The sequence below is a fragment of the Ochotona princeps genome, chromosome 5 (assembly GCF_030435755.1).
Source record: "Ochotona princeps isolate mOchPri1 chromosome 5, mOchPri1.hap1, whole genome shotgun sequence".
NCBI lineage: Eukaryota > Metazoa > Chordata > Mammalia > Lagomorpha > Ochotonidae > Ochotona > Ochotona princeps.
The window spans coordinates 11,868,554-11,894,067 of NC_080836.1; the positions used below are offsets into that span (position 1 = coordinate 11,868,554).

The following is a 25,514-nucleotide window of genomic DNA, read 5'->3' on the forward strand; positions in this document are numbered from 1 at the left end:
ACACAATGTCTGCTTTTGAGTCCTGTCTCCACTTCCGACTCAGATGCCAATGTCTCAGGAGGCAGTAGGTGATAGTTCAAGTACTTAGGTACCTGTCATTCATGTGGAAGACACAGACTGAATCCTAGGCTCCTGACTTGGACCTGGCCCTGCCCTGGCTGTTGTGCGCATTTGGGGAGTAAATCAGCAAATAGAAAGTCTGAGATTCTCTTGGCCTTTCAAATAAAAACAAAATAAATAGGTATATAAATAAAAATCCCCTAAAAGAAACCATAACACTAAAACCAAACCAAACCAAAACAAAACAAAAACCAAAAAACAAAACCTTGTTAGGGGCAGGCAATGTCCTTGTGGTTATAGACACTAGTTACGGGGGCTAGTGCTGTGCCTTAACACATTAGGCTGCCATCAGCAACATCAGCATCCTATGTGGGTGCCAGTAAGTTCCAGTTTCCAATCCAGCTCCTTGCTGGTGGCCTGGGAAAGCAGGGGAAGACGAACTACTTCTTTGGGCCTCTGTATTCCTGTGGGAAACCCAGATGAAGCTCCTGGCTCCAGGCTTGCCTAGCCTCACCCAGCCATTGTGGCCATTTGGAGAGTGAGGCAGTACGTGAGAAGATTTCTTCCCCCCACCCCTCTCTCTGTAATATTGTCTTTTGAATAAATTAAACAAATGGTTAAGAAGATTCCAGTTGGGATAGCTGCACCCCCTATCTCGGTATCTGGGTTCCACAGCCAGAATGTGAACCACTGCTTCCTGTTGATGTGGACCCCAGGTGAGGCGAGGGGACAGCGGTGATGGGCAAAGGGACTGAGTCCCCGCCATACACACAGCAGAGCTGCACTGAGTTCCTGGCCAAGCGGGGCTCCATCTCAGGTATCTGGAAAGTGAACCAGCAGACTGGAGCTCTCTCTGTATCTCTCTGCCTCTCAAAACAAAGGAAAAATTTTAAATACTCTTTTGCACAGATCCATCACCACAGCAAATGCACAGCAGGCATGTCAGGCACTATTTCTTTTACCACTCATTTGGCTCTTCCAGAACACAGCAAGGCTGGAAATATAACCACAATCCCAAACATCCGTGAATGCTTCATCCCGCCTGCCTGGTACGCAAGTGCACAGGCTGGCAGTTACTCTCTGAAGCTTCTCCTCTCCTGGGAGTCATTTCAGGAGGTAATGAGTAACATGAGAAGCAGTGTTTATGGTGAGCGCTATTAAATGGATCACAATGTCTTTCAAATCACTTGCCATGCAGACAGCACTGTTTTCTCATAACTAAATACACTCTTACTTGCAGGAGTATGAGAGAACTACTTGTCATTCCTCACCTAGGCCAAGGGATTGCAGGCAGTAACTAAATCCTTTTACTCACTTTCTCTCTCTTTTTTTTTTAAGAGTAATTTATTTTTTATGGGAAAGTCACACAGAGAGAAGGAGCTATATAGAGAAAGATCTTCAGTCTGCTGGCTTACTCCTCAAGTGGCTGGCAATGGCCAGAGCTAAGACAATCTGAAGCCAGGAGCTAGGAGCTTCTTCCAGGTCTCCCATGTTGGGCAGAGTCCCAAGGCTTTGGGCTGTCCTCGCTGCTTTCCCAGGCCACAAGTGGAACCTGGAAGGGAAATGGAGCAGCTGGGATATGAACCAGCGTCCATATGGGATCCCAGCACACGTAAGGCGAGGACTTTAGCCACAAGGCTACCGGGCCAGGCCTAAACCTTTTACTCTTAAACCACCACTTGTTCTACCTTTTTGTCCTTTCTTCTTTCCTATCTTCTAGAATGCCCACTTAGCCCTGACAAAAAATTGCTAATAACTTAAATATAAACCATCCTCTAAAATCTTCCTTCTTAATCTACTTTTTTAAAAAGATTTATCTATTTTTATTGGAAAGTCAAAGAGGAGGAGAGACAGGAAGATCCTCCGTCCCATGGTTCACTGCCCAAGTGACTACAACGGCTTGAGCTGAGCCATCTGAAGCCAGCAGGTTTTTCCAGGTCTCCCACGTGGATGCAGGATCCCAAAGCTTTGGGCCGTCCTCGACTGCCCTCCTAGGCCACAAGCAGGGAGCTGGATGGGAAGTGGGGCGGCTGGGATTAGAACTGGCGCGTTCAAGGCGAGGACTTTAACCACTACGTTATCACGCCAGGCCCTTAATACATTCTTACTAGTCAAGAATAACAGAGAAGCAGTTGGAAGACAAAATATAATAAGGAAAATAACTGAATCAGCCAATTTTAAAGTCCACAAGGTCAAAAGCTCTTTAGGTCAAATAGTTGTATCCTTTCAAACAGTGCAGTTTTCCACAGCTCACTGGAGCAAAGCTGTTCACACAAACATAAGTTCCCAGCAGGCATGAGAGGGCCCTGCACATAAGACCTGCTTCAGGTCTCTAAGCCTGGGTGTCAGTGCCGCTCATTAACCCCCAGGGGAGCCAGTGCTCTCTCACCCTCTTTGCCCAGACCGTATTCCTAAAAACGTAAGCAATAACAAGTTACTCCTCTGTCCTCTGTGTTTTTCAGAGCCAAATGCATCACTAAGGAAAAGACAGTAACATTTAGCCATTAAAATTAAGTTAATCCGAGGTGGGTGGGGCCATTTTAAAAAATTAAGGTGATGTTGGGGCCAGCACTGGCTAATCCTCTACCTCGAAACCCTGGCATCTCATATGGGAGCAGTTCTGTATCGTGGCTGCCTCACTTCCCATCCAGCTCCCTACTAATGGCTTGGGAATCAGCAGAAGATGGCCCAATGCCTTGGGTCCCTGCACTCTCACGGGAGACCCTGAAAAAGCTCCTGGCTTCAGATTAGCTCGGCTCCAGCAATTGTGGCCATTTCAGGGAGTGAACCAGCAGACAGAGATCTTTCTCTCTGTATCTCCTCTCTGTAAATCTCTTTCCAATAAAACATATCTTCAAAAAAAATGAAGTTAATCTTAATTCTTGATCTGAGACTATACATTTACATCTACTTTCTGACTGAAATGAGAATTTCAAACTAGTTAGGGAGGACCTCATATCACAGCTTCAACATTTTGTTTGCCTTTCTGCTAACTTCCCTGGGTATTCACACCTCACTTGGGGCTCTAACACTCGGCCCTAACCTTCCTTGGAGGAAAGCAGCCATGACTCATTAAGTGAGCAAACACAAAAAATTTTAAAAACACACAGCAGCTTTAACATGTCTGCCATTTTTCTTAAAAAGCATGGCTTATAAATAACCCCAGGGAAAGTTAACAGTGTACAATCCAGAAAAGGCATACCTGACTTTGTAACCAAATGAACACTTCCCCATGGACAGATTTCCTTGTGCTCTTCCTGCTCTCTCTCTCTATTGATAGGTAACAGCCAACTGACAGATCAGGGCAGACTGAGGGTTTTGAAGCCACTAATCACAGCCTGGACTTTAACAGCGTTCCAAGATCAAGGTGAGCCGGGTCAGACTCGGTACAGAAAAGAAACCAATATCTTCTTTTTCTTTTTTTTTTAGATTTATTATTATTGGAAAGCCAGATATACAGAGAGGAGGAGAGACAGAGAGGAAGATCTTCCGTCCGATGTTTCACTCCCCAAGTGAGCTGCAACGGGCTGGTGCTGCGCCGGATCCGATGCCGGGAACCTGGAACCTCTTCCGGGTCTCCCACGCAGGTGCAGGGTCCCAAAGCTTTGGGCCGTCCTCAACTGCCCTCCCAGGCCACAAGCAGGGAGCTGGATAGGAAGTGGAGCTGCCGGGATTAAAACCGGCGCCCATATGGGATCCAGGGGCTTTCAAGGCGAGGACTTTAGCTGCTAGGCCATGCCGCCGGGCCCCTAGAAACCAATATCTTCTAAAGAAGCTTGAGACAGAGAAATTGACAAAGACTCTAAGCTAGTCTTAGCTCAGATCCTTCCATGAACACTTGGGAGACTAACCCAGAGCCACGGCCGAAATGGCACGCACCATGTGGGGCTGCACACAGCACCATGGCCATTAACTGTTAACATGAATGCAGAAATGGGAAACCAGATGCCACAAAGTGCCTCATCTAACCACCACAGAATAGAACCAGAACAAAATAATCTAAGACATTCACAAGAGTATGTTAATTAAATCACACACTCCGAAGTAACCAATACGTCAAAAGAGAAAGCACAAGATACCAGAAAATAAACCCTGCCAAAACGTATGGAACCTAATTAAGCAACAGTTGAAATTAATAACAGCTCCATAATTCCAAACATTTCCTGTCAGTTCCTAAGTTACATTACTCACCTGAACACTTCAGATTTTGCTGTATCTGCTGTCAAAAGAAAAAAGATAACATTTCATTAGTCTCATCTTATATGACAAACTCATCAAAGCAAAATCCTGATTAGTTGCTTTACAAGCGAGAGATGTAAAACCTCTTTACAAAAGTGTTCGGGAGTTTATACTACTTCTGGAGCCAATGATGTCAATTTTTATTTATTTTTTTTAAATGAGGCAACAAGAACATAGTTTTCTTTTTAAAAGAGCCACCTGCAAGTCTGCCAGCACAAGCTGACTGATTCTGACTCACCTTAGGTGGAAAGCAAGAAACAAGTTTTAAGCCATCAGAAATTTGAATGGCTTCACTGACATGTTTAATTCATGGTAACACCAAAAATAGTGAATTGTCAGTAGTTTAAGAAAAATCACTACTATGAAACATTTGATGATGGAATCTATATTTATTTGGATTCCAGTGTTGCCCCTGACACTAAACACACTTAAAATTCAATTTGTATTAATACAAATTCAGACTGAAACCCATCACAAGCTTTACCCCGTCAAAGTAAAACATGCTATTTCTTATATAATTGAGGTAGCTTAAATAGCAAGCAATATTTATGAATTTGGATGTTTATGAATGGTATATACTGGTGACCAAATATTAAGACACTGGCTAACAGGGTTCCCTTTGTTTTTTCATTAATATGAAGAGAACAGATGTTAACTGTCCCACAGGTTAGTTAACTTCAAGAAGACAGTCACGCCCACATTTCTCTTTTCCCTGCTCCCCTAGTACCCTCTCTCCCTTCCCTGCTCTAACACTATTTACATAGACACAATTTTAATTTACTCTATACTCCTAGGCTTAATTTGCTGCTAATCATAATATTCAACAAGTACAAAGTAAGAAGACTGCAAGACCACATTTCCACTGCAGTATAAATATGAACTAAAATCGACAGTCATATACCAAAGTGAGGGTTTCATTTCTGCCCTTTCTGTGTGTTCTATGTTAGCTGCCACATATCAGAGGAAGTATATGGTATCTGTTTTTCTAAGACTGGCTTATTCCACTAAGCATAATGGTCAGCATTACAATTATATGTTAATGTTATAACATAGGAGATAAATTTTACTTAAAATCTATTCATCACATGGCATCATCTCTGAGGGAACTGAGATGCTTTGTTATGAGATGTTAGTCAAAAAGAGAGAGTTTTCCCATTGGCCACCTGCCATGGGGCCACCAGCTGCATTTTGGTAAAATCCACACAGGAAAGACTAGCACTCTGGAGGTTGAATCTTTGCATGCAATAGCAAAGTGTGAAGGCCAGGATCCCGGAAAAGGAAAGAATTCCACCCATCTTCACTAACAGGCAACTGGGAGGTAGAGGGTTGAGCTATAACTTTAAAAAGGAGTCCTCTCTTCATCTTGAGTTAGGACTTGCTAAGAAGTTGTCTTAAAAAGTGCTTACTACAAGAATAAGTATGAGAGGTAAAGGTGGTGCTGGAGATGTTACAACCAGCCAGCTTGCCAGACATCATGGTGGCAAATGTTGACTTGTTGCTTCAAGAAACTAGAACGGAACAAATTCTGTACAGGAGTTAATAAAAGGGAGAGGAGTGAGTGCTGTCTGGAGAAATGCTAGAATATTCAATGCCTGCTCAAAGCAACATCTAAACACAACCTCAGACACCATCTGGGCTAGGATCAACAGCAGGTTTCATGTCAGCTAATGGCAGCAGCCATTTCCCCCAGGTTATTTTATGAGACTGACTATACCAGATGTGAACTCTGGGTGCCCGGCTATAACGAAGGACAGTCAGTGTATCCTCCTCCCAAGCCTACCAGAGCAGCTCGTGCTCAGCTGTCAGGGCAGAACAGCCCGCATGTCACCTTTCATTTGCAGAGTTCGTCGAGAATATCGTTTGCTGGGCCTCCTTTCAAAGGATGTGGATCTTCTTGCTTTGCTGGTTTTTGTGGTCTGATACTCCGTTTTCCCACTAAAATAAACGAGGTATAGCAACAAGAATGAGTTAGGACCTATGGTAACAAGATGTGCACATAAATAAGGCACAGTTTGCATGTGGGTTCTCTGTAAAACATTCATCCCTCTTAAAACTCATGCAGTGTGAGGTCTATACCAGATCCCTTTTTCTCTTGGCTTCAGAAACATGCAGGAGGTGATATTGGTTTTCCCCTTGCACATCCCTAAGACTCTGTGAACTGTGGAGCAGCTGTGCTTTTATGGGCCTCTTCTTCCTCATTCACATCCCTCAACAGAAACCACACAAAATTTTCAGTCTATTTTCCTAATTGTGACATACTGTTCAGAATAATTTTGATGAAATACTTCTTTAAAAAAGTATTTTAAGAGAATGCCTCCCTACTCTTAACACAGGTACAATACAAGTTCTCTTCCATGAACTTTAAACAATTGATCAGCCACATCTTTGGAACCATCCACTTCTTTCAACCATGAGAAGTTCCAGGCCTTGCTGACAATTCAATACCAATAATCCATCATGATGTAAACACATTTCTGACTCATGACAAACAAACCAGTAGTTGGTAAGAACAATGTAACCGGGGCCAGCATTATGGTGCAGTGAGGAAGCCACCACAGCCACCCCAGCATCCTGTACCGGAACATCATTTTGAACCCACCTGTTCCACTTCCTATCCAGCTCCCTACTACCTTGAAGGCAGCAGAAGATGGTCCAAGTACTCAGGCCCCTGCTACCCTGGATGGAGGTCCTAGCTCCCAGCTTCAGCTGGTCCAGATTTGGCTGCTGTAGCCGTTTGGGAAGTCAACTAGCATATGCAAGATTCTGTCTGTCTCTTTGAACGGATAATGAGAGATTTGGTTACTTATTTATTTATTTGAAAGAACAATGGAACTTCAGGTTTATAAAGAATCATAAACATCAATCAGATTAACATCACACTCAGTGCAAGATGCCTTTCTATTTGGTATGCAGACACCAGATGGAAAATCGATGACTTGTTAGACATACTTAAATTAGGAGTTGGTCAATACAAAGATAAAGTAGGACACAAAATCCATTACACAGTTGCTACATTTTTCCATCTTTACAAGAAATGACAATCAACAATACCACCACATCTTTTTAATTTTGGCCAACTGAGGACTTTGGCAAAACACATGTCTGCAGCCCTTAATTTTCACACCTGAAAATGAGAGGGTTGGCTTTTGGGGTGTCTATGTGAGAATGGAAAATACAGAAAGCAACTGTTAAAATTAACTTGCATTCAGGACCCAGCATTATGGCCCAACAGAACAAGCTGCTGACTGAGATACCAGCATCCTGTACCAAAGCGCTGGGTCAATTCCTGGCTACTCCGCTGCCAATCCAGCTGTCCAAAAACATAAATTCCACATATGCAGGACACCCAGGTGAAGTTCAAGTCTCCTGGCTTCGGTCTCAGCCATTTGGAGAGTAAAGCCCAGATAGAAGAGCGCTCTCTATTTCTCTCTCTCTCTCACACACACAAACACACACCCTGTCACGTAAATAAGTCAATCTAAAATTAAAATAAAAACCAACCTGTATCTAAATCGTGATCCCAGTCGAATGAAGCCCGACCGGTGAGAACTCTTTTGCACGGGGCCACGGAGGCGGAAGAAGGCATGGTGCTCCACAGCGCACTTCCACAAATGCTTGCACGCTTTGGGATGATCCAGTCTAAAGACAAACGTGTGCTCCTGCTCTTTACCCTGAGCAAAGGATGGAAAAGAGTGAAGGGGGGGTACAGTCATCAGATCAAACAGTCCTGTATCATAATTCCAAGACCCAAATACAACCACAGTAATATCAAGCTGCAAATAAGAAAGTACCTAGTTTGCTTCCAGCAACTGAGACACCTTATGACTAAATAGGGACCAGCGTGGTGATACAGCATGCTAACTCTCCACCATCTGGCTCCAGCATCTTTTACGGGAACAAGCTCATGTCCTGGCTGCTCCACTTCCCATCCAGCTCCCTGCTTACGGCCTGGAAAAGCAGCAGTGGATGGCTCAAGTCCTCAGGCTCCTGCACAGACGTGGGAGACCTGGAGGAAGCTCAGGTCAGTTCTGGCCATGTGGCCACTTGGGGAGTGGATGAAAGACCTTCTTTACCTCTCCTCTACCTTGTAAATCTACCTCTCAAATAAATTCTATTAAAAAAAAAAAAACTTTAAATAGTGCTCCTCACACTTTATCAGGGACACAGATTTGGTGGATAGTTTACTGTACTTTTTTTGACTAAACAGTTTAGGGTGGAGGGCAAAGTAGGTGAGACCAAATATGTAAGTTCCACAGGAGGCTGCTGCTGTGAGAGAAAATTGAAATGTTCAGTCATTCTCCAGTAACATGAATGCACTCTGCTAGTGCCACATTCAGAGATCTGAGTGTTCCTTCTGTCCTCATGGTAGAACACACTTCAGTGCCGAATCACAGTGCCACCATCCTAATGCCATCTGAAACTAAAGACCTGCAACACTAGCAATGAATGCAACCCAACCCAACTTGCGGGGCCATTTTCATGCTCTCTATCAGTGCTGACTACATCACAACCTCTCACCTAACATGATTTTAAGCTACCACCACTTATGTAGGACACACGCCAATCTTCTCAGGGACATTTAAAAGCTTCAAATGTACAGGTCTTTAAATTGTTGAAATATATGACACTGGTGACTCACATGAAAGAAAACTAAAAGTATGGCCTTTTTTTTTGTCACTTATGCCTTTTTGTATTTTCAATTTTTAAATCTTGTAAATAAATGTGTATGTAGATTACTAAAATTTACATGCAGAAATGTAGTTGATTCAGTCCAGCTGTTTTTAGGCTTTCATTAAAAAAATATACATTTCTGACACTCTTGTATGCCAGCCAATTCATGGCAGGCATCTTTTCAAAGTCCTTGAAATGAAGAGGCCAAATTATACAGCAAAAATACATTCTGACTTGACATCAACACTCAATGTCCAATGAGCTCCATGAAGACAGAGACCAGATGTCTCTTCCACAGCGTCCCAGCTTCCCACACTAGCACACAGTGAGGCGGACAGCCTGGGTGTTTTTTTGTTTTGTTTCGTTTTTTTACAAGAAAAATTCAGAGCCTCACCCAAAGATACAAACAACTCTGAAAGGTCTTTCTACCTAAGCAAACAACGTATTTAAGACAGAACCTAACAAACAGTACCATCAGCCATCTTATCTCCCCTCCTCTCTCCTTTACTTTGTAAAAAAAATAAATATTTAGGAAACCACAAAAGAAAGAAAATCATGCAAAGCTGCATCATTCTGAAGAAACAATCACAGTCTGAAAGCTCCACAAACTTTTCTCTAAACAAAATACTGTTGTAGCCTTAAAAATCCAGACATAAAACACTAGTGTACGGAACAGTCACTTATTATATGCATTTTCTTCTCCAGAGCTTTCCTGGGATGCTAAAAATATGGCTGCGGCTTTATATTGTATAAATGATGCTGAGCTTTATGCCTACAGGGCTCAACATATCGATTAAATGCTGCTGGTGAGACCCTTGTGATAGCTTATCCACTTACTCCACAACACTAAAACTTCTCTGAGAACAGGACTTTTCCTCATTCACCCTGACAAGTAAAACGCCTTGCACTGTACCAAGCACATAAGCATTCAGCACCTCTTTAGACTGACTGGCTGTTAAGCACTGACTCCCAGCAAGCAGCAGCAAGCCAATACATGCAAGCTTCTGAGAAACTATATTCCACTAACACTGACCTAATGTGTGAACTCAAAGACCGCTTTCCAACAGAGGTGCCCCTATTAGAGAAAAGTAACTAGTCTAACACCAGTATGCAAGAGTTTGAAAGACTCTTTAAATAAAGGAATCTTTAAGATCCAGTTACCATACGGTGTTCATGTCATATATTTTATCCAGTTATTATATCTCAATCAGATCCTCACACAGCCAGAATAACCATGGCAAATCATTAGAGGGCTACTATCTTGAAGCAGAGTAATATTCAACTGATCTCAGCTTTTTATTTGCTGATATTTATGTTGGAATTTACGGTGACATTTTCATGCAGCACCTTTATCAGACCAACAGGAAAGAAGATGAAACACCAAGAAGAAATGCAAGAATAAACAAACATGACCAGAGGTTAACAACCATGTTTTTTTTAAAAAAAAAAAAAAAAGAAGAAGAAGAAATATTCCATTGTTATAAGCATTTATGAAAACCAGAATCCAATCGTGGTAAAGTTTCATTAAAAGTCATTTTTACTTTTTCCTACTGCTTGCCACACTTCATGCTGGCACAACCAAGGAATATATCCCCACTGCTAATGCTAACAGTGAGTAGAAAAAACAGACTACAGATATGTAAAACTTGGCCTGCATTCACAAAAGCTAGCAGAGTAACACAGGCAGTACTTTTGAAAGTGATAAAGTACAACAGTAATATATGTAGGAAAGGAAAATTAAGAAGCAGCATCTCTTTAAATCTCTTTAGTTTCCATCATAAGAATATTTAAACATGAAGAAAAATCTGAACACCTGTATCAAACCACAAGATTCAGCCAACAATTAGCCTGTTGCCTAATTTGTCTTATTCATCTGAAATGTATGCCCTAATATGCACTCACTGGCAGACAGAAGCATTATTCCAGATGTACAATCAGGCTACAGGGGCCACTGTCGCCACGCACAAGTTAAGTCATCCCTTGTAACACCAGCATCCCATACAGGAATGCGAGATACTCTGCTTCCAATCCAGCTATCTGTGAAGGCAGAAGACGGCCCCAGACCTTGGTCCGCTGTCACCCATGCAGGAGACCTGGACAGAGTTGCAAGCACCTGGTTTTCACGTGGTCCAGCCCTAGGCATTGTAGTCCCTTGCCCTTAATCTTAAAGGCAGAAAACTCTATTTTTACGACAGTGTGCCTTGAATCAGGAAATGATCCTAGGACACCTCCACGCTATACCAGTGTCTGCATTCAAGTGCCAGCTGCTTCCAGGTTTAACTTCCTGCAGGCAACAAGTACCTGGGTCCCTGTTACCCGGGCAGGAAACTCGAATTGGGTTCTTGGCTCCTGGCTTTAACCTATGGTTTCATCTCCAGCTGTTGAGGGCATTTATACATTCAACTAGCTATCTTCCAAATAAATAAAAAATTAACTAAAGAAGAATTAAAAATAGATAAATAAAAAATATTATACAGTAAGCTTTTGCTTCATGGCTCTCTAAAACAACAAGACAAATTCCCCCTTTGAAAGATGTTAACTTACCATATAATATAACCATTGTTAAACAAGTAACACAAGACAATTCGTACCTGATCATCATCTTCTACAACCACCAATGTTAATTTATTCTTCTTGAAATCCAATCTGGTTATCTTGGGCCTACAACAACATGAGACCAATAGTCAGACTAAAAATAAATATCCTCTACATTTAAAAAAAAAAAAAAAACTTTTACTTGAAGCACATTTCGTCACTTAAAGCCTGAAACTTAACTTGCTCTATCAAAAAAAGCCTCTAAGAGAAAACAGGAATATGCATCATTCCAAAGCCAATTTCTGAAAAAGCTGATATTGTACATACATTTGACACTAAAAATATTTTTAAAAATTAAAAGAAATTTGAGTATTTTGCAGATCCTAGTTAAGTCACACAAGATTCTCCAGCCTTGGTAAAATACCTGCATACAGCAAAGAATAGCAGGCCTTTAATAACAGACATCACTAATGCCTAGAATCTTTACCTTGACTTCCTATAGTGATTTTAGTGTAATGAAATACATATTTAAAAAAATTAAGCTTCACTTCATAGCACATTCCTGTACCAAAATTCTATACTACCTGCCACATTTGAACTGTGTCCTTTCACAAACTGTCGATCTCCAGACAATGTGATTCTCCCTCCCACTAATCTTTCATTGTAAGTTGTATGAAGGAACTATGAACATGACTTGCTTCTAAGAGCTATACTAAAACAGTTAAGTCATAAGTAAATAACAATATTTGGAGAGGGGGAAGGCAGTAGCATTTATTTTTCTAACAAACATGTACATACTGCTTGCAAGTGCCAGACAGAATAACTAATTCCCACACTCTGATGAGAAAGCATAAATAAGGTTTTCTTTATGTCAGCCTAGTATGTTTCACCTGTCCAGTGGGCACACTGGATGTGCCATGGGATTCCCACTCAGGGTCCAGCTCCATCCACTGGGTGGCCACGGAAAAGCACACCACTCCAAACACTAACAAGGTCCCCCACAGAAACATGGGGCTATCAACTGGACTTTGGCCCTGCAGGACTCTTACATTCCTGGCCTGCTGTGAAAGGTCATGCCTGGCTTACATCCACACAATCCATGCTAAGCTCTTACTGGTTCTGATGTGAACAAAGTAACGTAAACATGCTTTCGAAGTCTCGGCTTCTGAACCCACACAGAATGAGAAAGTCCAAAATAGCTTCATAATCCAAGTAAAACAAACTTGCTCTCAATGTAAACATGAAAGGTGAACAAGATCTCAAAGGTTGGGTGACAGAAATCAGAACAGAGAGAAGGGAGCCAGCCAACGTGGAGCGGAAGCACAGACATGACATCTCTTCCTATGCTAGCAGGCCACGGTGTCAACCACCCAGAGGAGAGATACATGAAAAAAAGGAGGAGGAGGAAGACAGTGCCATGCAGTCCCTCAATACCTAGGGAAAATATGCCAAGGCATATTTCGATATACCTTGAAACTAATGGCAACAGAGAGGTTTGGAAATTAGCTCTGCACAGGCAGGATGAACAGTACAGGTGGAGGCTGGTAAGTTGGCTCAACGGGCTAATCCACCACCTCCAAGCCTGGCATCCCATATGGACGCTGGCTCATGTCCTGGATGCTCCATTTCCCATCCAGCTCCCTGCTTGTGGCCTGGGAAAGCAGTAAAGGATGGCCCAAAGCCTTGGGACCCTGCACCCTTGTGGGAAATCCAGGAGAAACTCTGCCTCCTGGCTTTGGATCGGCTCCGTTGGGGCTGTTGCAGCCATTTGGGGAGTGGATGAGCAGATACAAGATCTTTGTTTCTCCTCTTCTCTGCAAATCTGCCTTTCCAATAAAAATAAATAAATCTTTAAAATAGGACAGGTGACAATTGCTTTTCAGAAGTCTTTGATTTTCAAACTTATGTTTTCTTTCCTTTGCCAGAAATAAAATGACAGGGGCTGCCCTCATGGTACCACAGTTAAGCCCATGAATCATGATATTGTTTCAAATTCCAGCTGCTCTGCTCCAGATCCAGCTCCCTTCCAATGAACCTGTACAAGTTGTGCAGGAAAGAACAGGTGGTAAGAGCCCTGTCAGCTATGTGGGAGACCCAGCTGGAACTCCAGGCTCCTGGCCCAGCCCAAGCCCTTTAGCTGCCCTTTCTGAAATGATCCAGCAACTGAATGGAAGGCCTCTTTCTGAATTTCTCCTCTTTCAAATAAACAAACACTTCAAAGAAAAAAAAAGGTAAGTACCATCATTGGCATTTAACTCTGCTTACCAAAAAAATAAGCCGATTTTGGTCTCTCCTTCAAAAACGAGGACTCCTGTGGGGGTTAGTCCCAAGCTATAGTCATTCCCATCTCTAGCCTGATTTAAGGAGTGAAAAACATATTAGTATCATTTATATAAAACAAGTGTTCTATTTTCACACAACTGTTCAATTTTATTTTCATATTGAATTGCGATAACATATTCATATGCCTAATACTAATATGCAAAGATGTTTCAGTATATCAAAAATAACATCCTCAAGAAAATCCATGCATATATTTGTATTTGCAGCCAGTACAACACTGCACACTGGTTCCCTTAACCCACAGGGCACACAATCAAAGACCCTCAGGGGCTTTCTGCAACCACAGACAGGAACAAGCCCCATAAACATTGTATTTACATACATTCATATGTTTACATGTATGCACATAAAGTTGAATTCACAAATTAGATACAATAGTAAAATCAAGCCATTATAAAATACACTGTAATCAGAGTTATTTGAAAGTAGTCTCTGTCTCTCAAAACAGCTTGTTTATTTTTGGAATCCGCCTTTTAATGCTTCAGACTACCACAGCTGACCACGGTAGCTGGGACCTGGGAAAGAAAAGAGTCATAGAGAACCAAGATGGTGGAATAAGATAAGGACATGTCCAAATAGATAAAAAATCATTAGGGTGAAGGAGAGAGGGCGCATTCCAGGAAATAGGAAAGGGCAGGCCAATGGCAGAGGGGCATATGGAGAATGACGGACATGGGAAAGCGGCAGACAATGGTGTGGTGTTGCAGCAAACATATAATCCAGCAGCAGTCAGCAAGCAGTGAACTGAGCTCTACCAGCAGCCAGGTGGGAAGGGGAGTTCCCTGGGAGCTCAGGAGGTGAATGCAGCGAAGAACTGCCCGTCCTGCTGATCTGTTTGACTCAACCAGGGGCAGAGATAGAGCAAAGGCTGTGGAACAGGACTACACGTGCATTAAGCTGGGAATGAACTCCTCTCTAGCCCACTCAATGCACTGCACCGATATTGTATCCTACAGGTTCCACCCAAAATAGCCCAGAGAGCCCCCAGAACTAACAGCAGATCCAGAACTCCACCAGTAGCACATCAGGTACCATTCTGTACAGTGTGGCAAAGGCTTTGAGACTGGACAGACAAGCGAGCTGTGCATGTGCTGAGCTGGAAGTGAACTCACTAAGCTCAGTGCATTGCACTGGTCCCATAGAGAAAATCACACTGACTTAGGCATCCTACAGGTCAAAATAGGTCCATGTGACCCTCAGACCTAACTGCCAGCAGGTTCCAGCAAGATCAGAACCACCAATAACCTAGCCACATAGGATACCTCATCAATCAAACGTCATAGATGAATATACTGGGTTAAAAAAACAAAACCATCTATTTGTTGCCTACAGGAGACACATTTCACCAACAAAGATCAGCGGAAACTACATCTCATGGATTTTGATTTTTTTTTGTTAGTTTTATCTCTTCAAAACACTTTCTTCTGATTAAATTCTTCAATGACTCAGAGATCATACAGTAGCATTATTTTCTTCAAGGAGGGTCTTGATTTTCTTTTTCATTTCTTCAGTGACACATTACTCATTCAGTAGAATGTTATTTAACTTCATGGTGTTGTTAATTTCTTTTTTTTTTCTTCCTGTTGTTGATTTTGTTTTGTGGCTTTTCATGTAAGGGGATGTATAGTAACTGTAATGGAGACTCTCCTATCTAGCAACATGTTATTTAACTTCATGGCACTGTAAATTTCTATTTTTCTTCCTGTTGCTGATTTTGTATTGTGGCTTTTCATTCAAGCGGATATAAAGTAACTGTGTAATGGAGACTACCATATCCAGATGTGAGGATACAATGCAGTATGGACCCCAAATGAAACTGTTTACTACATCTTGACACTAGGATACTGAACTCTGACACTGTCCATGCCCACAATGATGCATATATGAGTGTGTATGAAGAACTATACTATACCAACAATATAGGGGAACTCAGTGGGTGGGGGAGGAAATTGGGTAGGGGACAAGGAAAATCCCATGATCTATGAAACTGTATCATAAAATGATAATAATAAAAAAAACCAAAATTTAAAAAAGAATTCAAAACACTTGTTAGAACGCTTCTTATCAACAATGAGAAACACATACAGGAGTTCAAGGAACCTAAGGAATATGTCACACAGGAAATAACAACACTGGAACAAAACCAAGCAGAATTATTAGAAATGAAGGACAAAATGGAGCAAATTGAAAATTCAATGGAAAGTCTCCACAACAGAACGAAAGAGGCAGAAGAAAAAACTCCATGAGTGGAAGATATTCCTTTCTACAATGGTGATGCAACAATTTGAAAGCTGGAGGAACAACTGAGTCAAACTAAGAGAAGTATTCAAGAATTAAGGGACCCTATTAAAAGGCCAAATATAAAAGTTATGGGAGTTTTAGAAGGCGCAGAAAGAGAAGTTGGGTTTGAAAATGTATTCAGTGAAATAATAGAGGAAAATTTCCTTAATCTGGAGAAAGAATTGGGAAACAGAATACAAGAGGGCACAGAACTCCCAACAGGGTTGACCAAAAGCGATCTTCACCATGACACATGATAATCAAGCTCTCTTCAATCAAACATAAGGTAAAGATCCTTAAATATGCACGTGAAAAAAAAAAAAATCAATTGACCAATAAAAGAATACCAATCAGACTCATAACTGACCTCTCATAGGAAATTCTACAGGTCAGAAGAGACTGGAACAACGTATTTCAGATTCTAAGAAAAAAAAATTGTCAGCCCAGAATAACATACCCAGCAAAACTTTCCTTTGTCTTTGAAAAGGAAATAAAATTCTTCCATAGTAAAGAAAAGCTCAAATACACTTCTTCAAACCTGCCATATAAATGATAGTTAAAGATGCTTTTTTGACAGAGAAAAGTAGTAGCACTTACCAAAACCAAAGGCAAATACAGACAACATCTCAATAAAGCAACAAAAGAAGACGAAATCAAATAATGAAAAACCCATTGCTAAAATAACAGGTCCAAATTACTATCTATTCATATTAAACCTGAACATAAATAGCTTAAATCATCGAAAAATGTCAAAGATTAATAGAATGGATTAAAAAACAAAACCCATCTATCTTTCGCCTACAGGAGACACATCTCACCAACAAAGATCAGTGGAAACTATATCTCACGGATTTTGATGTTTCTGTTTTTATTTTCATTTCTTCAAAATAGTTTTTTTCCTCATATTAAATTCTTCACTGAATCATAGGTCATACAGAAGCATCATTTTTTGCATGAAGGTTCTTGATTTCTTCCTTTCTTGAGCGATGCATTAGTCATTCAGCAGCATGTTATTTAATTTCATGACATTGTAAATTTCTATTTTTCTTCCTGTTGTTTGTTTTGTGACTTTAAAGGGGATGTATAGGGCCCGGCGGCGTGGCATAGCGGCTAAAGTCCTCGCCTTGAAAGCCCCGGGATCCCATATGGGTGCCGGTTCTAATCCCAGTAGCTCCACTTCCCATCCAGCTCCCTGCTTGTGGCCTGGGAAAGCAGTAAAGGACGGCCCAATGCATTGGGACCCTGCACCCACGTGGGAGACCCGGAGGAGGTTCCTGGTTCCCGACATCGGATCCGGCGTGCACAGCCCGTTGCGGCTCACTTGGGGAGTGAAACATTGGATGGAGGATCTTCCTCTCTGTCTCTCCTCCTCTCTGTATATCTGACTTTGTAATAAAAAAAAAATAAATCTTTAAAAAAAAAGGGGGGGATGTATAGTAACTGTGTAATTGAGAGTACTGTGTTCAGATATGAGGATACAATGCAGTACGCATCTCTACTTCCAGATCAAAGATGGACTTGCCCCCACAATGAAACTGTTAAATATACCTTGACAAAAGGATGCTGTACTTTCTCCCGATGTCCATGCCCGCAATGATGGACTTATGACTGTTTATGAAGAACTATACTATCATAATAATATAGAGAAAATCAGTGTGTGAAACATAGGGATTTGGGGAGGGAGATAAAGGAAATCACAGAGTCTATGGAATTGTATCATATAATAATAATAGTAATAATAATAATAATAATAATAATAAAGAGTATACTATCAGAAAAAAAAAGAAAAGCCAAAGATAAGGGGAGACAGCTGTTGTTCAAGGAATGCCTTCTCCATGTTCCTTATATCTCTTAAACCACAAGTTGAAAAAAAAACCTTTCTGAGAACAATGCTGCTACTTGTACTGGAAATAACTTAAATCACTACACAAGCTATAAATTTTCAGCTTCACCTCTTGAATTACCTTAACTTTAAAAAGACCTATTCAGGGGCCCTGCACAGTGGCCCAGTGGCTAATCCTTACCTTGTACACGCTGGGATCCCACGTGGGCTCTGGTTCATGCCCTGGCTGCTAAAGTTCCCTGCCTAGAGGAGGTTCCTAGCTCCTGGTTTCAGATCAGCTGTGCTCAGGCTGTTGGGCCCCTTGGGGAGGGAACCAGCAGACAGATCTTTATGTCTCTCCTTCTCTCCAATAAAAAATAAAACCTACTCGATGGCTAACACTGTTGTGAAGCCAGTTAAGCTGCCCACGATGACACCAGCATCCTGTGTCTCCTGTGTTCTGGCTGCTTCGCTTCTAATGCAGCTTCTTGCTTATGTATCTAGGAAAGCACTGCAAGACTGCCCAATTATTTGGGCCTCTGCCACCCATATAAGAGAACTGGATGGAGCTCCTGGCTCTTGGTTTTGGTCTACCCAAACGCAATCATGTGGGGAGTGAACTGGCAGACAGATCTCTTTCACTGTCTCTCCTACTCTGTGTCATCCAACCTTTCAAATACATTCATTCTAATTAAAAAAATAAACGAATGGAAGTTGGTTCAGCTTAAATAATGCAGAACACTACGAAGTGAAAAGAACAGAAAGTAGTCTAAAACTATATAAGAGCCATGGTGTACCTTTTTAGAAATTGGATTGTTCCTCTTCTTACACAACGAATCTCATAGATTCTAGTCATTCAGTATTTAATCTTCTTTTTTTTTTCCTTACCACACATCCAAAGGATCTTACACAAGACTACCCACTGTGAGCTCCCCTATACAGTAAATCCCACCACACGACCCGACACAAAGAACATCCCAAAGTCGCCACAGCACAAAACTTACCTTGACCACGTGCATGTCAACCCCATACATTTCTAGCCATTTGGCTTTATTCAAATAATTGGTTTCAGCTTGTGCTGGTGTCTGACCTCTGAAATATAACACATAATACTTTTTACAATACTTTTGAATAATATAAAATAAATTCTATATCAAAGAGAGAAACAGAATGAATGATAGTGATGAATGAATGATGAAGTCAAAACAAAATAAAACAAAAAAATAAAAACTCAAATGCCAAGTACCTGTATTCTTTCCATTTTTCAAATATAGCCAGTTCCATCTCTTCCGTCTGAACAGGCACAAACCTGAACTCAGAGACAAGTTCAGGACTGTGCTCTGCAAGATCATAGTCACCAAGTTCAGCTATAAACAAAGTTATATTGTGTTAACATGAATATACTTAATCCCAATGGAATCTATCTTCATAATCCACAGTACTAATAAAAATCATTAGGAGGATTAAAGACACTCTTAAACTGCCAAGAATTCTAACACAGAGAATTCCTCAAAATAAATCTGGCTTAAAATTATAATGTGTCTATTCACACTCATAACTTACACATGTATTTTTAGTTGAATATCATTCTCTTCATTTACTCACACCTTGGTGGGTAGCTTTTGAAAATCACTTTGTGGATTTCCACTGAGAAATATTTGCTGACATAATAATGAATGAGAAATTCATGAATTCTTTAAGCACAATTAGCCATTTCCTATAAAGAATTTAATATACACACATCATAATGCTAGGAACATTGCAAGATATCTTCCTAATTTCTAATATTATTAATTCCAAAGAACTGAAAATTAATGAAAAACACTAAGGAAAAAGGCCACAAGGAAAGAAATGAATAGCACACAAACATCTGCACAGTCATCTATAGTTATTCTTGAACTGTGGGATTGGGGAATATAGTGCTACCCATTTTCAATACTTTAAAAATCATTTCCTGGGCACAGGGTGATGGGCAAAGTACCTAATTCTTGCCTTGCGTGCGCCAGGATCCCATATGGGCACCAGCTGGTGTTTCAGCTGCTACACTTCTCATCAAATTCCCTGCTTATGGTCTCAGAAAGCAGTAGAGGATGGTCCAAAGCTTTGGGATCCTGCATCTGCATGGGTGATCCAGAAAAGGCTCCTGGCTTCAGCTAAGCTCAGCTGCAGTCACTGTGACCACTTGGGGAGTGAACCAGCAGATGGAAGCTCTTTCTCTATGTCTCTCCTTCTCTCTGTAAATCTGCCTTTCCACAAAAAATAAAGTACAAATAAAAAATTTTTTAATCTGCCTTTCCAATGAAAAGTTAAAAATCTTTAATGAAAATTCTTTTAAGAGAACATATCACTCATATTAAAAATTAAAATCTTTTTTATAAAGTTGGGGAAGAAAACAACACTTGTAGCAATAAGTAATAATCATCACATTTATTAAGTACTTTATACGGTGTATGTTAAAAACATGATAGAGGGTACTTCCAAAGGTCTGCGGCAGGCACTGTGGCCTGGCTGGTCACGGTGCTGGGTGGGATGTCCACAAGCCATAGTGGAAAGTCTGGCTTGAACATCTGGCTCTAGTCCCTGAGTCTAGCTCTGAGCTCCTAACAGCAGCTAGGAAGGTTCCAGGAATTGGGTTCCCTCCACTCACATGGGAAATCTGGAATTTTCTGGTTCAACCCGAGCCAAGGAAGGCCATGTGGGGAGCAAAGCAGTAGATGAGGACAGCCTTGGCTCCCTCTTTCTCACAGGTCTTCTGCTTCTCAGTTTTTATTTTCTTCCCGGACTTAAAAGTTTGTAGGAAGTGAAATTTAGAAATCTTGTTTCAGTGCAGAAGCTTTTGAATACCATGTATGTATATCATTTAATGTCACAACCTTGGAAAACTTTTTTTTTTAATTAATTACATTGTATTATGTGACACAGTTTTATAGGTACTGGGATTCCCCCCCACCCCTCGCCTAACCCTCCCCCCATGGTGGATTCCTCCACCTAAAACATGTTTTTTTTAAGGCTCACATTATTAGTAAGGAAGTTGCTCTTCAATCCTAAGATGCATCAAACCAAATCTGCTATATAATGCTATACCTAGATGGGAGGGTGAAAGGAGGGCACTTAGAAGGGCTGTTCAGAGGCCCCTGGAGCACTTGCATCGGTTACTGGAGTGAATTCTCTGGCATTCTAGCTTTCTGCCACCATGTACCCCAGGAGGAGCAGGTGAGTGCCAAAGAGCACCTGGGTTCCTAGCACCCACATGAGAGACCCTGGCGGAGTTCTCAGATCCTGGCCTTGGCCCAGTGCAGTCCCAGATGTTGTGGACGTTTGCAGAATAAATCAGCAGGTGGGAGATTTTTCCCTATCTCTCTTTCTCTCCCTTTGCTTTCCATATATATTCTTTTTAAGAATTATTATTTTTTTTTTTTATTGGAAAGTCAGAATTTCAGAGAAAAGGGGAGACAAAGAGAAATATCTTCCATGCACTGGTTCACTCCCCCACGTGGTCACAATAACAAGAGATGAGATGAGATGAACCGTTCTGAAGCCAGGAGCCAGGAACTTTCTCTTGGTCTCCCATGTGGGTACAGGGTCCCAAGGCTTTGTCCCATCCCCGAATGCTTTCCTAGGCTACAAACAGAGAACTGGATGGGGCGCGGGGCTGCCAGGACAAGAACTGGTGCCCACGTGGGATCCTTGTGGTTTGAAGGCGAGAATTTGGCCAATAGCCTTGTGCAATGGGTCCACAGGTTTATTCTTTTTTTTTTTTTTAAAGATTTTATTATTATTGGAAAGCCGGATGTACAGAGAGGAGGAGAGACAGAGAGGAAGATCCTCCATCCAATGTTTCACTCCCCAAGTGAGCCGCAACGGGCTGTGCACGCCGGATCCGATGTCGGGAACCAGGAACCTCCTCCGGGTCTCCCACGTGGGTGCAGGGTCCCAATGCATTGGGCCGTCCTTTACTGCTTTCCCAGGCCACAAGCAGGGAGCTGGATGGGAAGTGGAGCTACTGGGATTAGAACCAGCGCCCATATGGGATCCCGGGGCTTTCAAGGCGAGGACTTTAGCCGCTATGCCACGCCGCCGGGCCCCCACAGGTTTATTCTTAAGAATCTTGAGAACAAACAGGATTTAGGGGCCAGCATCATGCCATATCATGCCACGTCTCAGCCTGCAGTGCCAATATCCCATATGGGTGCCACATGGCATATTATACAAATATTTCCATTAGAATATTTCCTTTCATTTTGCAACCATAAACTGAAAGTCTCCCTTTAAAAATCCATTTTTATTATAAAATTTCAAAGTTTAACAGTAGAGTATCCTTGTTAGAAAGCACAGAAGTGGGGTTTCATTCGCCTATCTTATTAGAAACCACGTTACTATGATCCTCAAGAACTTGAAGACATGCTCTTTGTGACTCTCTCCTGGATTCATACTTAAGAATAAGACTAAATTCACAAAACATATGGCAATTACAGCAGTAATTTACCCAGAAATCACAGCGCTCATTTTAAGGGGAAACTTTAGCTCAGGGGGCTCAATCATAGTATGTACTGAATCATCAGAAAGACTGCAATTTTAGCGCACAAACATCACAGAGAAAAAAAGAGCAAAGAAACAAAAGAGGGAAGAGAGAGAGAGAGAGAGCACGAAAGAACAGAGTTCTGCAGGAAGTCAGAGAAACAGTCAGAGCTGGACACAGGCACGTGCCCACACAGACAGTGTTGTTTTCTGACACCTCACTTGGTCCAGAAATTCTTTAACTAAAGACAGAAAGAGAACACACTCAGTCTCCAGTCAGCACAATCGCCGCTCACCTTGCAGGTTATATGCTGCCAACTGCACCGCTGTATCGAAGGGGCATTCTAATCTGAGACCAAAACACAAAGTTGTTAAGTCAATTTCACAACCTGCAATTTAAGATAAGTGAAAAAACAAAAAACAAATACATCCTTTCTGGTGATCATTCATTTCCTCATAGCTTTGAAGTTATTTTCAAAATCATTTTTCAGCCTCACAAGAGAATGTGCATTTATTAAATAAACTAATACTTACTTTCCACTGAGAATGTCTTGTTTTAACTGCAGAACAAATAAATACCTGGGAAAAGTAAACGATATAAATGTAACTCAAGAGAACCGTTTACTACAGAAAGAAAAACGTGCTCATCTCACAGACTTTCACCCACAATAAAATAAATCAACATCAGGAAGACGGCGGCCCGACACAGGTAACAGCGAGGAATGGCAGCCAGTCTCAAAGGAAAACGCTGAGAAGACATTCCTGGGGAAGAGCTCCAGGATCTAAGCCGACGGGGCGCTGACAGCACCCTCCTCCTTCCTTCACTTCGCAAACAAGACGTGCACACGGAGAGACGGCCTTGCAATACGGAGTCACTGAATCAATATCCCAGCAGGCAGGACAGTATAAACACAAATGCACATGACCTAAAGCTGATACAAACCGCACCGGGTTCAGGTTTCATCCATCAGTGCATTCGCACGAGTAAAGAAAGCGGGGACAGGGCGGGAGCAGGGGGGTGGGGAGCCGACCCCAACAAACTTGGCCCAAGACAGATGAGTGAGAAACATGGAAACACAGCAGCTCAGTACAAAGCCCACGGCGGGAAGGGCATCGGCTGAGGAGCCCACTGGTCCCCTTTGGAGAAAGGCCAAGGAACCAATCCTTTACTCTTTATTCTAAAATCTCACCAAGGGCAAGAGTCAAACAATTGAAAACTGCTGTCCTAGGAAAAACTCTATTCTGCCAGGGCCTATTCCCAGCAGCAAGAGATCCGTTCCATCAGCTCTCTGTCACTTGGAAACCATTTGACAACATTCCAAAAATCCCTCAGCACAGCTCTGGAACAGGGTAGGGGGACTTACCGCGTCAGCTCTTCACGAAGATTATTCGGTTCTGAGGAATAAAACTTAACTCGAAGATGCAGACAATATGGTGAACCAACTGCCATTAAAAACAGAAAACAGCAGCTGTTAAGTTAATTTAATGGTCTAAACAGGAGTTAATGTATCACAGATTTCCTGCCAGGGCGAAGATTCAAGGTTATGGAAGAACCGGTTCAGAGTGGATTATGGGCTGGAATTTGACACAAAAAGATCAATCAGTAAATTCATTCTCTCTCTCTCTTATCTGTATTCCTATCACAATCATCTTTTACCTGCCAGGGCTTGAAGCACGGAACAGACATCCTGCTTGCAGTCCATACCTAGGGATTCACTTCTTGATTTCACTGTTGCCAACTGCTCCTGGCAACTCCTCCACACACCAACCTCCAAGGCCCTGGCAGTGGGCACATGTGTGCCCTTAGTCTGTAAAGACCTGAGCTGAGCTGCCCTGAAGTTCTCAGCCATGCCAGAGGATAAGCTGTATGAGGGGCTGGACACAATATTCCTCACCCTGAGCTCCGCCAGGAAGAACCCTGACATGTGCGCTGCTTTAATTTTCAATCTTTAATTTTAAAAAGCAGATAGCTTTAAAGTGCTAAAATGCTTTAAGATGTCAAACAAAACCCAAACAGGAGACTTCCAATGCAATTGCTAGATAAAAGCTGAACATGCCTTTCCTAAGAAGTCACTCCACTGGCGAGGGGCAGGGCCTTCTGCTGGAGACTGGCTTACAAGGCCCTTGAGTTTACATCAGCACCAGACCCGCGACACTGGACAAAAGTCACCCGAAACCTGATTGCTCATGTTCTTACTACCAGGAATCAAATTTCCAATACACTTGATTTCCATTTTTCCCCCAAGCAATCTTTGCAGCACTTACTTTTCACTTGTTTCTTGATGCTTTTTGTGCCATCCAACCAATGCTGGAAATGAAACAACACAGTCAGCAGTTAAGTTCTTAATAGAATTTTGACGTTTTAATCACTAAATGTTATTTTCATATCTTTATTGCAAACCACAAGGAAATAGTCACAAAAGAGAAGCCAACGTGAGTGAGTGAGTGTCAGTGAAACGGAGGGAGAAAGAGAAAAGAGAGACCCAATCCCCATGGCAGGCTTCAGACACATGTGAAGGAGAAAGACCTGAAATTGATCCGTGACTAGTTAAAACATTTCCTCTTAGGCCCAGCCCGACAGGATCCCATACGGGCACCGGTTCGTGTTTCAGCTGCTCCACTATGCATTTAGTTCCTGCTTGTGGCCTGGGAAAGCAGTGGAAGATGGCCAAAGGTCTTGGGACCCTGCACCTGCATGGGAGACTTGGAAGAAACTCCTGGCTCCTGGCTTTGGATCAGCTCAGCTCTGGTCATTGCAGTCACCTGGGGAGTGAACCAGTGGACAGAAGCTCCTAATCTCTGCTTCCTTCTGTGTGTAAATCTGACTTTCCAATATAATTAATTAATTAATTAATTAAAATTTCTCTGGCTCTCGGTAATGCTGATAGTTCAAATCTGTCCTTGGTTTCCTTGGTGTTCCCAAGTCAATTACTCTTTCACAGCCATTAAAATCAGAGAAGAATCCTCATATTCTAGTGCTTCATGTGTTCATTCTTATAATAAAAAACAAAAGATTTGTTACCTGTATCTCTATGAAAAACTGTTA

At 41.9% G+C, this 25,514-nt stretch overlaps 1 protein-coding gene across 1 annotated transcript in view; it reads right to left on the reverse strand.

The window, feature by feature from the left end:
• Positions 1-25,514, reverse strand: part of EPB41L5 (erythrocyte membrane protein band 4.1 like 5) — a 108,851-nt gene that overhangs the window by 49,089 nt on the left and 34,248 nt on the right. Inside the window, exons 4-14 of the mRNA XM_058664187.1 lie at positions 24,734-24,776; positions 23,833-23,911; positions 23,003-23,047; positions 22,765-22,817; positions 19,197-19,317; positions 18,955-19,042; positions 13,771-13,859; positions 11,562-11,631; positions 7,801-7,970; positions 6,128-6,234; positions 4,252-4,279 (exon numbers count right to left, since the gene is read on the reverse strand). Of these exons, the coding sequence (XP_058520170.1) occupies positions 4,252-4,279; positions 6,128-6,234; positions 7,801-7,970; positions 11,562-11,631; positions 13,771-13,859; positions 18,955-19,042; positions 19,197-19,317; positions 22,765-22,817; positions 23,003-23,047; positions 23,833-23,911; positions 24,734-24,776 (893 nt within the window). The remainder of the gene's footprint in view (positions 1-4,251; positions 4,280-6,127; positions 6,235-7,800; positions 7,971-11,561; positions 11,632-13,770; positions 13,860-18,954; positions 19,043-19,196; positions 19,318-22,764; positions 22,818-23,002; positions 23,048-23,832; positions 23,912-24,733; positions 24,777-25,514) is intronic.